We start from the raw sequence: 14,458 nt of genomic DNA on the forward strand, positions 1-14,458 counted from the left end.
TGCAGAGTACACAGATGCGAAAGACCCAGAAACGCTGACCAATCAGAGCAGACTGGGCTTCTTCAGGAGGGGGGAGGGGGGCTTAAAGGGACAGGCGCTCCAACAGAGCGTTTCAGACAGAGGGTGAATGCAGGTATATTCAGACAGACAGTATGAGAAAAATATTGAGTTTTTTTTTATCATTAAAGTATGCAAACATGTTCTAGTAGAAACACAAAACACTAGTATGAACCTGAAAATGAGCATGATATGGGACCTTTAAGAGCCTAATGGGGGGAGATAGCGCCACCCTGATGGCATTAAAGAGTATCTACAAGAAAGAACTTTGCCAGAATTACCCATGATTCTCTTAGCTTTATGGAGTACCAGTTTCTTCCAGAGGGAACTCAGGTCTGGTAACTGAAGTCCAGTGATCTTAGAGCAGTATCACTAGATCGTTCCTGTTCTAAATACAGGATTCTTCAATATTTGGATGAAATGTGACCGTGTTGTTAGTAGTAGTAAAGCCTTGTTGCATCTTCTGTTCACCAGCAGAGGTGGATAGAGTCTCTTTAACCGTCCCATGTTCTCCCACAGGGTCAGATCGGCGCTCCCGGGTTTCCAGGCGACGTCGGCGACAGGGGATACACTGTAAGAAAGATCCCCAATCATCATCTGCGCTCAATGAGAACATCTGAATTTTTACTCTTTCGTTAAATTATTCACATTTGGTTTGCATTTTGTATAAAAGCAAATATCCCATACACCATGAATTCCACCAGGAGATTCTCAGGAGCACGTTATCAATGTGTACGATACATTTGTACTAAGAACAAAGCTTTTATGTTCAGTTTAAGTCAAATAGTTGAGATGATTTCTCCTTTATGTCTTTTCTGACGGATTACAGCTACTCAATCAGTACTCCTTAGTTACACGTTTCAGTCATTTTCTTCCTCCTCTGCTTCATCTTTGAAATAATTTGCTCCTCACCGTGCAGAGATGTATTTGCGATAAAACATTTCCTGTTCCTTGTCGTCCTCAGGGTTATCCTGGACAGCAGGGACCCATCGGACCCACTGGACCAAAGGTACAAACACGCATTTTGTGTTTCATAACTATAGCTTATCATTTATTATTAAATCTCACTGATTTCGCAAGTTTGTTTTCAGTTTACACATCTCACTGTGTGTGTGTGTGGGTGTTTGTGGGGTGGGGGGTGTGGGTGTGTGGGTGGGGGGGGGGGATTAATTACTATTAAATATCACTCATGTGGTGAGTTTGTTCTAAGGTTCGTATCTCACTGTGGGTGTGTAGGTCTGTGTGGGTGTGGGTGTGTGTTGATGTGTGTGTGTGGGTGTGTGTCTTATCAGTTTCCGTTTCAGTGGTTTTAGTCTCACAATGACAACCATTATTATGCAACAGTTAATTACTACATACTGAAAGTATGCACATACACACATACTGAAACCTAATTGCAGTTTGTGATGCCAGTGACTCAGAGGCCCCTTCATGCAGAGATTCCGCAATGTAAGGGCTCAACAAAACCCCTCCCTGAATGGGACACCAAACCTTATTATTTCTTAATCAGACAACCTGCAGCTACTATTTTTGCTATGATACATGGAGACGCACAAGCTCCGTCCTTGGAGGTAATGGTCTATACTGGCCAACCATACCACACAAACAGTCATGTCATGAGAAGGATAGTTATGTATTCCAATATTGCTTTTTTTGTTACAGACCGTAAACATTATGTATTTTCCCACTACATCAAATTTTTATGTTGTTTTAGAGTTGTTATGGTTAAAAAAAAAATGATATGACAACATGTGAAACACAGCGTGATTCATCATAGGTTGTAAACACATGATGACCAGCGTTGTGAAAACACAGTCACTAGCTATTGGGTCACAGCTTTGTCCTTCTGCAAAATGTCCTGCTGAAGTGCTTTAGAGCAAAATACTAAACCACAGCCTACTCATTGTGACTGACAGATACAGACAGCAGAACCAGCAGCTCTCTGTCTGTAACTCAGACTGAACTCATCTGTAGAATTTCGGTTACAGAGGGACTTTAAACGATGAAATAACTCAGATGTAAATGTGGGAAAGTCTCACGTCTGGATGTTAATGCATCTGTGGGACTACAGATGCATTAGACTGCAAATTAGCCTAAGGCTAACTCTGGTGCAATGCATCAAATGATTACATTTATGTTTTAATTGCACACTGTCCCTTACAAATAAAATTTAAATTGAAATTTAAATGATCAGAGGATTTATAATGATGATAAGATGAATACGGATGCTGCTCAACAGGCTGATTTACTGAACTTAATTTTAAATACGTCACTAAGACTCTCTATAAAAGTTTTTTTTAAACACTATATTGAAAAGGAATAATATGCATATTTGCTTACCTTCTAAGACTAAGTGTTTGAAGATTGACATCCATCTCATGCAGGGTTCAATGTTAACGTGTTTTTTTCACTTGCCTGGTTGGGCAGGGACATTTTTTTGACTTGCCCGTAGAATCAACTGGTTCCTTTACAAATAGTTTTTTTATTAGTGGTTATTAAATAACGACAAAGACTGTAATATTTGATCTTCATTTACAATATATAAACACATCATGGACAGTGTCATAGATGAGTTAAAGTTCATACTGAAATAGAGGCTATTATTTAAAAAATAACAACTATCAAATCTAATTGCAATAATTAACTTGCCGGAGAGAAAATGGTTTCTATCTGTAGTTTGTTTTGACCGCATACATTTTTAGCTGCCCTCATTTCTACTACATCATCGAGTTTGAGTTGTATTTTTTTGTTTCTAAACCTACAATAACTGCAAATGAGACATGTATTTCTTTTTTTTAAGATTATTTTTTGGCATTTTTAGGCCTTAATGACAGGAGAGCTGAAGAAATGAAAGGGGAGAGAGAGGGGGGAATGACATGCAGCAAAGGGCCGCAGGGCAGAGTCAAACCCGGGCTCGCTGCGTCGAGGAGTAAACTTCTATGTATGGGCGCCCGCTATACCAACTGAGCTATCCGGGCGCCCGTGCAAACAATATTCACGTAGAGAACATTAACAGCACTTGAGAAAAACATTGCTGGGCGCCTGGGTAGCTCACCTGGTAGAGCACGCACCCATATATTGTAGTAGTTTTGTAGCGGCCGCAGGTTTGACTCCGACCTGCGTCTCTTTGCTGCGTGTCGTTCCCCCTCTCTCTCCCCTTTCATGTCTCCATCTGTCCTATGAAAATAAAGGCCTAAAATGCCCAAAATAAATCTTTAAAATTAATTGTTTATTAAAAGCCCTGGAAATCATTGTGGAACTGTTAGCATTCAACAAGCATTCTCCGACGTGGGCAAGGGGAGGGGGCAAGAAAAGATAACAATAATGTAACCCACTTGCCCGAATTGATGAACTCTGTCATGTCTTGTGTGTTAAATACAGAACGGGAGTCAGAACGTGGTTAGCCTAGCTTAGCAGAAAGACTTGAAGCAGGGGGGAAACAGCTAGCCGGGCTCTGTCCAAAGTTAAAAAGATCCACATACCAGCAGCTCTAAAGCTCTCCAATTATCGCACTGCATCTTGTTTGTTTTATCCGTACATGAAGAGACGTGTACAAAAGAAAAGTTGTGATTTAACGGGGCTGTTTTGGTCTTTTCATCTCACTGTACAAAAGAAAGCAAATAAGTTGACAGTATATCCCAAAATCCTGAACTATTCTTTGAAACACTGAAATTAGCTCAATGTATTCCATGTTTTTGATAATTTGCAGAAGCCCAGCGAGGACAAACATGATTTTTTTTTTTCATTAAATAATTTTGTCATCTTGACATAACAAGGTTTGTGTCATGCTATAATTATTCCATAATCACTACACTTACTGTACATCATTTTAAATGTTTTGACAGCTTATGTTGAGCTCACTCATTTTAAATCACAACCTCTTTACTTATAATCACAAAAAAAACTGTTTTTGTCCCAATAAAAAGCTTTGTCATGTCAGGTGATGAAGGAACTCTCTTAATCACGGGGAAATACAATTTAAGAAGTCATCTGACCCCCTGACTCATCTGACTCTGAATGAGACATTTCCAAACAATCTCCAACATGTTTTTTTTCTGATTCATCAGTGCTAGAAAAGATAGATAATGTTGTCAGGAGAGAAAAAAGGCAACAATGCCTGCTCTTTCTTTCATTACTGGATTTTTTTAATCAGTTTTTTTTAGCAGGAATGAAGGACTCTCATGTCAAAGAACTGCCCCTGAAACTTTCACTTCTTGTTAGAAAAATACCCAAATTGCTGTTAAAGATCTCTATAGTTTCACTTTTTCTTTACTTAGACTCTCACTATCACGTTCAAAGGTTAGTAGACTTGAAAGGTAATTTGAGTAAAACAGAAACTGATAGGAAGAAGATACCTAAACAAGTATCACTTTGTTAATCTGGACAGCACCAATGACACATAGGAATGACTAACGTACATAATTGAGTTTCTTAACTTTCCCAAAGCATTCTCTGTTGCTTTGAGTTTCGTGGGAATTGAGAATAATACAGTTATCTGACTTATTCACCTTTTGCGTTTTCCCTAATCAACCCCAAAACACATACAAAAGAAATAGTGTGGTAAGTTCAGTCAAAACTCCAAAATTGAAACCAAAACTGCAGCCACAGTGTGGGTTGAAGGTTGTTTGGATTGCATTTTGCCAATGCCTTCCGCCTCATATGCTCTCCACACAGACTGTTTACCTTTTATGCAACCAAAGCCTCGCTCAAACGTGATTGGTCAATGCTACTCACACTGTAAACGGAAACCAGAACGCTTCCATTACCAAAATCTTGTCTTGTCATCTACAGATTCTGCATTTATATGCAGATATTTGTTTATAGAGAATATGTTTGACTGCGTTATGGCTGGAGCTAAGACTTATTTTTATTATTATCAATTCATCTCTTGTCTTTTCTTAAATGAAAGATTATTGTTCATGGTTAGTCTATAAAATGTCGGAACATTAAAAAAATGTCAATTTGTCCCCTATCACTTACATTGGAAATGCATTAGGAAGGGATCTTTTAATTGCCAGTGTGAACAGGAGGAACATTTACAGCAAGCAAAACATGTTTCAGTGTTCAAATGGGCACCTGAATATTGTTTTAAAAAAAATGCTCTATCTATATATAAGATACCTTACCCCAAGTGAAGGAGTTCAAATACCTTGGGGTCTTGTTCGCGAGCGAGGGGACAATGGAGCGGGAGATTGGTCGGAGAATTACATTCAATTTATCGCACCGTTGTGATGAAAAAGAGAGCTGAGCCAGAAGGCAAAGCTATCGATCTACCGGTCAGTTTTCCTTTCCTACCCTCACCTATGGTCATGAAGGCTAGGTCATGACCCGACCCCGAATAAGCAGATGAAGATGGATGGATATATATAAGATGAAAGGACTTCTAGTAAAACCAAAACACAGGATTCTCTAATGTTAGAGAGGCACCAGTAACTCTGTGAAGTGTTTTCTGTCTGCTCACGTTCTCTTTTCTCCTTTCCTCTCTCAGGGCACTCAAGGTCTAGGTGGCCTGCCGGGCAGCGACGGTGACCCCGGAGAAGATGTGAGTTGGTTAGATGGAACGTCACAAATCTCTATAAACTGTCCGCCATCTTTACTTTCCTCATACTGCTCCAAACCTCTGTTCATCCCTGCTGTTTGTCTTCCTCAGGGTCCTATAGGAGTCCCGGGTGTAATGGGAGACCCTGGACTGTTTGGAGCCAAGGTAACGAACATAATGGCTCAACACAACATAGATAGATGTATGAAGTACTTAGTTATTAATCCAAATGGGAAATTAAATGACTGTTATTAATGTTTAGTTCAGTTTTGCCCTAGAGGAAATCAGTGGCAACTACAAATGCTCTCAGTTCCTCTTTTACCGCCAAGGTCTCGTTTATTTTAAAGTTTCCCTTTCCTTTCTTGTGTTATATATCTTTTTTGTGCATGTAATAGGTTTACAAAGTGAAAAAGCCCAATGTCCACCCCAAAGGACAACAAAAATATGGTGTTATTTTTTTTTTTATTAAACCATGTAAACCTATTCTGGTACAACCTCTAAATACAATTATGAACCTGAAAATGAGCATAATATGAGCACTTTAAGCATTTCTTTTTTTTTTTTACAGTTTATTATTGTTTCATTCGCACTGGACTAGTATTACCAGGGGACTTCATGTTATTTAGAAGTCAAAATCTGATTTTCCAGAAGGTTCCACCAATCAGACATTTTATTATACATTTTATTTATCAGAGCTAAAAACATTTTTAGATTTTCCTCTGTTCTGTTGTGACAATAAAACAAACAAGTTTATTTTTAAACTGCATTATCATATTATTTTAGTGAGCACTCATAAATAACTACAAATAACTAATGTTAGGGAAATCTGTTTATGTTTTGTTTCTGGATTATTATTTTTTTTAAATACATATCGACCAATATATCGGAATATCGGATTTTTAAATCACCAAATATTTGTATCGATATCGGCCTTAAAAATCCTTTATTGGTCGGGCTCTAATGATCTTCAACAGAAACATAAAAGCCTCCCGGATTAATTTAACAACGCTATACAGATATGTTACAGCTTTCCAATCAAAATATTTCACTGTTGTTTCATTAGCCATACAGCAGAGGAAATTAGTTGCTCTCTGATTGGATGTTCCTCACTGGAATTCACTCTGGGACAGTTTTTATATTTATTTATTGGATTTTAATTTCAGTTTAGTGCCTATTGTTCTATCTATGAGTCAAGCGGGAGAATTTGAATGTGACTCATCCAATATTGCATGAAAGACGTCTGCAGGAACTCTGATAAGGGCTCCCCCACCTAACTGTGAATCTGTATATATTATTCTTAGTACATACACAATAGTCCTGCAAAATGAATCACAGCATGATAAAATGATTTTGGTCTGAATGACAAAGCCCACTGGCAGCGTATCATGTCCGTCAAAACACCCACGCCTATTGTTTTCTATTTTAATGTGAGAGTGCCAGAGTCTGTTTTCCTGCACAATCAATTGAGTTTGACCATTAGAGAAACGTGTAAGTAATTATTTAACACAATAGGCTTTTTTCACAGATGACATTTTGACATTTACCAGTAGGAAGACAATTTTATTTAGAAAACCCAATGCCTCAAATCACAAATAGAGCTCAACAGTGTGGTTCCAAAAGTAAAAATCCTGTATATTTTCTCCATAAGGATTTAGATTATTATTTAGATATTGGCTTGGGCTTAGATAGTCTAAACCACATGTGTCAAACTCAAGGCCCGCGCGCCAAATCCGGCCCCTCGCAGATTTGGATCTGGCCCGCATATCAATTTAGGTTCACAATAACTTTTGGCCCGTCTAGTTTTTGTAGCTTTTTCAATGTTTTGTCGTTTTTTCTGAAGTTTTTGTCACTTTTGCGGACCCTTTTGGTGCTTTTTTTCCCAAAGTTTGTGTCACTTTTTCTGACGTTTTTGGGGCCTTTTCTGGCGGGTTTTTCCCCCAATGTTTTTGTCGCTTTTTTTGACCTTTTTTGTTGCTTTTTTCTTTGATGGCTTTACTTACTTTTTGGGGGCTTTAGGGCAAACTGTAAGTGAGAAGACTATATGAGACACGCAATAATCCAGTATAAAATCCTTGACTTTTTCGATTAAATGAAAGCATGTGGATAAAATGTCAGGCCCTTGATGTGATTCTTATTTTCACGTGCGGCCCTTAGTGAATTTGAGTTTGACACCCCTGGTCTAAACCATCCGAGGTAGACTCACAAAAGGAAACAAACGTTTCTGCTCCTGTAGATGCCCGAAGTCCGTATGAAATCAACCTCAAAAACATGTTTAATCCGCTATGTCATGGAGAAGTACTACACTACCCACAATCCTAAGTGTAACAGCAAAGTCTCTAAATGTTGGAGATTGCTCTTACTATGGAAATGTTTACCAAACCCGCAACAGCTAGAGCGAACTGCTACCACCGAATCTATGGGCCCTGTCTTGCACCGCAAGTGTTTTTGCTAGTTTAAGCAAAAACACTGACGCAGTTGTCAGTTTCTCGTCCAGCACCCACGTTGTTTAAATAGCAAATGCACCTTTAACGGGGGCAAAAATTTGATTTACAAATAAAAAATGTTTGCTATAAAATAGACCTGTTGGATGAAACAAACTGCTGAACTTCAGTGTCCTAATGTCTGTTCTACCTCTGCAGGGCCAGAAGGGGGATCGGGGTGTGAAAGGACCCCGAGGCCGAGTGGGCACTGTGGTGAGTAAACTCTAAAGTCACACCTTCGATTAGTTGAAGTCCAAGAGCAAGATCACCGATCAGAACCACTTGCTGGGTCAGTGGTTGCATCTTATAGCCCTTAAATTGCCTCCTCGAGTCCTCTACTTGTCTCCCTTCCTCGCGTCTTAGTCCCTCCCACCGAGGAGGCACGGGAGAGATGGGAGGAGAGAGGTAACGAGCAAATGTGTTTTAGAGAGATGAGACCTACTTTCCTCTGAAGCGTCACATGAATTCAGCTGTTTGGGCGGAGTTAGCAACTCCTTCAGCTGCACGGCTTCCGGGAAAGGCTGCTCTCGTGTCTCCTCGCCTATAGCTCCTCGATGCTCGCTCCTCGGGGCAGAAATAAGAGCTTCTATGATAAAGCGAACTCCGCTCCCCGGCTTAAAAGCGCTGTGTTTTAGGTCTTATACCGCAGCAGACAATGTGGTGTTCACAGCAAAAAAATGCTTTACTTTTCTTTCAAACAAGTTCATGAGAACAGCCTGACAATGTGCATATCTTTTTGTTTTCGCTGTATTTATTGTTTGTTCTCTTGCATAGACCCCTGACTGCTGAGGGATACATGATGTACTGTAAATAAAATAAATGCAGGCCCGTAGCCAGCCGAGTAGATGGGGACCTTTTTGCAGTTTTTCCTTCATTTTGTATTTAATTATGAGGTTCAAATACTTCATTTTGGTGACTTTTTATGCGCTAAATTGTGCTGGATGAGCTTCTCTGCCGAGCACGCTTTTTGATGCACTGAAAATATTTACTACACTGATGTCGAATTGCTTACCAAAATCATGTAGCACCTTTTTTTAGTCCAAACGCACGCACGTACGCCTCACAGATATAGTTGCGTGGATTGTTGATACATTAGACGTTAGATTGTTACATGTACAGTTATTCATACATACATACATATATACATTCACCAAAGTGGCGCTTTTAACAGGATTAGGGGCTTTGTTTTGGTTTAGATCATTTTTATTTGTGTGGGGAGTTCGCGTTATTGACCGTCGTTATTTTAAAAGACAAAATGTCAAGGAGCTATCAGATAAGTGACATGAGATGCTGCCAATGTGGGAAACACAGACATTGACTTCCTCATCGACTTCTTCCTCTTCCTCGCTAAGAAAAATTCAGCTTGAAATGAATCCAGCAGTGGAATTGAAACATAAAATAACATGGAAGTTTTACAAGATTTATTTCGGTAAAAGTTGGTTGTGGTTGTACATCGAAAATTGAAAGTCCTTTTTGAAAGAATCCCATCACGGGATTAAGATCTGCAGTTACAACGAATATCTTGAGGATTTTCCCAGAGTTCAGTTCTCAGGAGGTAAGTGGTTTTGTTTTTTTACACATATCGATGTGGTCAGATGCCACTGTGACATTAACAAGAGGAAGAAGGAGGAGGAGGGGATGTCCCTGAAAGAAAAAACAAAACAAAGAACACGCTGTTGGTTCAGATAACAACAAACAGGGAGATCACCAGATGTCACATCTGGATAGCTTGTCTGTTAAAAATGAAACATCTGTTAACATGTTCTGTTTAAAAACTACACGCCCTCCCTCCATCACTAAATAAATGAAGCATGAGAATCAATAACTTTGGATGCAATTATAAAAACACAATTGTGAGTCATTATAATAATAATAAAAATAATATAGTAAAAGACCCTTATTTGTATTGTATAATAATAATAGTAATAATAATAGTTACTTTAACAGGGATTTAATACATTTAATGACGGACCGAGGTACATTCATTTGGGTGTTGGAAAAGTCTGCAGGGCGAAGTTTTATTCTCATTTATCTTTAGGATTTTACATCTTTTAAAGCAGCTCAGCAGAGAAAATTAGTGGAATATTAGTGTGCATGTAAACGTACTCATTGAGAGAGACAACTCTCTTCCAAAAAGAAGCCAGAAAAAAGTCAGTGGACGTAACATAGGGGGTGGTCTATATCCACGACGTTCCACTTCCAGGATTGCGCTCGTTCTGCCGGAAAGTCCGCCCGATGTCACTCTTTTCGGATGTCCGTTACCTTCCGCTTTCTTTGTGTTGCCGTTCTAATCTCCGGTGGATTTGTGAGGACTATGGTTACCTGCTCCTCAGATCTCTGCAGGGTAAATCCAGACAGCTAGCTACACTATCTGTCCAATCTGAGTTTTCTGTTGCACGACTGAACGTACACACATTCCACCAAAACAAGTTCCTTCCCGAGGCTATTTTGCAGAGGCGCCGTGGCTCCGCTCGGCACTTAACGGCACCCAAGACAATTGTGATTGGTTTAAATAAATGCCAATAAACCAGAACATGTTTTTCTCCCATCCCTGAATGCTGTGTGGACTAGCCAGACCCTCTTTCGCAGCGCTGTGGAGTAGGGTCTGGCAATGCGAGACTACATAGGAGGTGTTTTATTTATTTAAAAAGAGCTCAACGGAAGTATAGTTCTGAAATAAAATGAAGCCTACTGTATGGAGAGACAGGTGCAGAGGATGAGGAAAGAATCAGAGAGGCTCATTTTTAATTTTGAAATGTCAGTAAGATTTCTCAGTGGTTGAAACGGTGGAAGTGAAAAAGTCAAACTGTTTAACAGCTGATTCATACGGTGAGCAGATTTATGACTGTACAGTAAGTTACAGTAACTCTAATTTCGGTGCTTTTACTTCATATAAGCTCTGCCGTGCTGACAAACAGGAAGCCAGTTTTTAAAAAACTCCAGACTGTCTGGTCATGAAACCATAAAGAAAGCTTTTGTTCGTACTTCCTCCAAATTTAACATTTTAAAATAAGAGGGCATTACCCAAGGAAGAGTTTTCATTTCCTTTTTATATATATATTTTATTCCATTTTCATTTTGGTTTATAAATAATAAAATAATTAAGATAAAATATGAGACATATGTAGCACATTTCAGGCCCGTAGACAATATTGAAGGAATTGCACAATACAGGTTACATCAAACAGTACATTTCCTCCAGATTTTCCTTTTTTTTTTAAACAGGAACAAGATTACCCTCACCCACCCTCACCATACACCTCTTGGCAGCTAGTATGTTCACCAAAGAAAAAAAGTACATTCCCACAGGGGTCTCAGTTACAATTAGGGACACTCACCCAGTGGGCAACTCTTTCAGACTTTCAAAATAAGACCTAAACGGTCCCTACTTGAAGTAGAACCTCTCCACAGACCCTCTCAATGTAAATGTTCTCTAGCTTTAGTAAAAACATTACATCTTCCAGCCAAGCAGAAGCTGATGGGGAAGTAGAAGATTTCCAAACTAACACAAGTCTCCGACGGGCCAAAAGCGATGTGAATGCAGTGATGTCTGACTGGTTTGCATTTAAACTCAGAATTTCATCTGCCAAATATTGCTATAAGTGGACAGATTTCAGTAAAAACATTAATTGTATTTACTATGGATTAAATTATATTAATTGATGGATTGCTTGTTTGAGTATTATTCTGTCTGTTTGTTCAACAGGGAGCTGGAGGAGAGCAAGGAGATGCCGGAGTACCAGGGAAACTAGGACCCAAGGGCCTGCAGGGCCATCCTGTGGGTACACACAACACAAACAGCCGACTGCAGATCAGTTTACTAACATATACTGTTGACCCATATTCATCTTTTATTAAATATCAGACATCACGTGCGCCTGGGTAGCTCACCTGGTATAGCGTGCTCCCATCACGTGCCCTTGACGCAGCGGCTGTGGGTTCGACTCTTTCAACTCAGCCCTTTGCTGCGTGTCATTCCCCACTCAATCTCTCTCTTTCCCCTTTCATGTCTTCAGCTGTCCCTTTAAAAATAAAAGCCTAAAATGCCCCAAAAAGAATCTTTAACAATAAAAATATCAGACGTCACAAGGGTCTCTTTCCACAAAGAACAACTTTAATATGATCTCAGATTAAGGAACACGACTCTAACTGTTACCTGACTTTCTTCCAGGGGGCCAAAGGTGAGACAGGACCTGATGGTGACAAGGTGAGTGTTTAATCACATATCAAGAGTCTATATGTGTCATCAAATTACTAATACCACTCCAAATTACTCACCACTGTAGATATATTCTGTTACAGGTTTTGAAAATGTTCCTTCAGTAAAAGTATGTAATCAGAAAAAATTTAAAGTATTAAAATTCAGCGGGTAGAGCAGGCGCACATATACTGAGAGGGTTATGCCTCGACGCAGAGGTCCATTTCCTGCATTTCTTCCCCTCTCTCTCCCCTTTCTCACCTAGCTGTCCCGTCAAATAAAGGTGGAAAAGCCCAAAAAATAATCTTTAAAAGTATAAAAATGTCCCCTGTGACTGCTGTACTATTTTATATTATATAATTAGGTTATTAGTCCTCATGCATTAATGTAAGGACTTTACTGTTGGAGTTGGTTGAGCTAATGCTCATTTTAAACCTATTGATTGCTTTCATTATTGATTAATCCGCTGATTGACTGTTTGTTTTGCTAAAATAATTCAATAATTAAACTTGGTGGCAGGGTGTAGCATGGGCCGAGGAAGAACCCAGTAAAATGTGGACCGGTTTCGATTCACCAGGCGAGCACACAAATGATTTTTTACTTTGGTAAACATAGAGACAGATAGCAACACGTCTTACTCTGAAAAATCCCGCCCACCGGATGGGGCAACAATCTGCGCCACAATGTGCAACCAAGGGGATTAAATGCTACCAAAGTGCCTGTAGCTAGCTAGAAACATTAAATGTAAGCATGTCAAAGGATTATTTTAGCACCCTTTGTCTACCAGAGAGTAAACGTGTCAATGAAACGGCCCATTTGGGTGACGTCCTGTTTGTTCTTGAACCCCCCCCCCCAACAAAGCACGAGTAGACTTCCTATTTCACACTTACTGTTTTCCGTCAGATGTTTTGTAGATTTCGACGTTTCCGACCACACTTTAAGGCAGCTTTATTTCCCAGGAGAGAGAGAAAGAGAAGAGACGAGCGAGACATAGCGAGTGTTTTGTTGTTGCAGGAAACATTCGGCTGTTACAAAAACTGCCGGGCAGTTCAGTGCTTGTGTTTGGTGTTTTACCCTCATAGAGCCCTGTCTCGCACCCGGCGTGTCTTTGCTAGATTAAGACCGACGCAGTTGTCAATTTCCCGTCCAGCGCCCATGTCGTTTAAATAGCAAATGCACCTGCACCCATCTGTAGCCCATGGGCGTGCTGGTCTTACAGGGAGGTGTGTTCAGGTGCATTCTGGGCATGCTGGTCTTACAGGGAGGTGTGTTCAGGTGCATTCTAGGTGTGCTGGTCTAACAGGGAGGTGTGTTCAGGTGCATTCTGGGTGTGCTGGTCTAACAGGGAGGTGTGTTCAGGTGCATTGTGGGCGTGCTGGTCTTACAGGGAGGTGTGTTCAGGTGCATTCTAGGTGTGCTGGTCTAACAGGGAGGTGTGTTCAGGTGCATTCTAGGTGTGCTGGTCTAACAGGGAGGTGTGTTCAGGTGCATTCTGGGCGTGCTGGTCTTACAGGGAGGTGTGTTCAGGTGCATTGTGGGTGTGCTGGTCTTACAGGGAGGTGTGTTCAGGTGCATTCTAGGTGTGCTGGTCTTACAGGGAGGTGTGTTCAGGTGCATTCTGGGCGTGCTGGTCTTACAGGGAGGTGTGTTCAGGTGCATTGTGGGTGTGCTGGTCTTACAGGGAGGTGTGTTCAGGTGCATTCTAGGTGTGCTGGTCTTACAGGGAGGTGTGTTCAGGTGCATTCTGGGTGTGCTGGTCTTACAGGGAGGTGTGTTCAGGTGCATTCTGGGTGTGCTGGTCTTACAGGGAGGTGTGTTCAGGTGCATTCTGGGTGTGCTGGTCTAACAGGGAGGTGTGTTCAGGTGCATTCTGGGCGTGCTGGTCTTACAGGGAGGTGTGTTCAGGTGCATTGTGGGTGTGCTGGTCTTACAGGGAGGTGTGTTCAGGTGCATTCTGGGTGTGCTGGTCTTACAGGGAGGTGTGTTCAGGTGCATTCTGGGCGTGCTGGTCTTACAGGGAGGTGTGTTCAGGTGCATTGTGGGTGTGCTGGTCTAACAGGGAGGTGTGTTCAGGTGCATTCTGGGTGTGCTGGTCTTACAGGGAGGTGTGTTCAGGTGCATTCTGGGCGTATTGCTTGAGGTAGCGGGAAGCGATCGCGCCATCAACCAACAAAAACCTGGTCT

At 40.7% G+C, this 14,458-nt stretch overlaps 1 protein-coding gene across 1 annotated transcript in view; it reads left to right on the plus strand.

Annotated features, from left to right (window-relative positions):
- zgc:113232 (uncharacterized protein LOC541546 homolog) overlaps positions 1-14,458 on the plus strand; it is a 39,067-nt gene that overhangs the window by 18,759 nt on the left and 5,850 nt on the right. Inside the window, exons 13-19 of the mRNA XM_039806533.1 lie at positions 577-630; positions 1,022-1,066; positions 5,546-5,599; positions 5,708-5,761; positions 8,236-8,289; positions 11,783-11,854; positions 12,248-12,283. Coding sequence (XP_039662467.1) covers positions 577-630; positions 1,022-1,066; positions 5,546-5,599; positions 5,708-5,761; positions 8,236-8,289; positions 11,783-11,854; positions 12,248-12,283 — 369 coding nt within the window. The remainder of the gene's footprint in view (positions 1-576; positions 631-1,021; positions 1,067-5,545; positions 5,600-5,707; positions 5,762-8,235; positions 8,290-11,782; positions 11,855-12,247; positions 12,284-14,458) is intronic.

Source organism: Perca fluviatilis, chromosome 7 (genome assembly GCF_010015445.1).
Source record: "Perca fluviatilis chromosome 7, GENO_Pfluv_1.0, whole genome shotgun sequence".
Taxonomy (NCBI): Eukaryota; Metazoa; Chordata; class Actinopteri; order Perciformes; family Percidae; genus Perca; species Perca fluviatilis.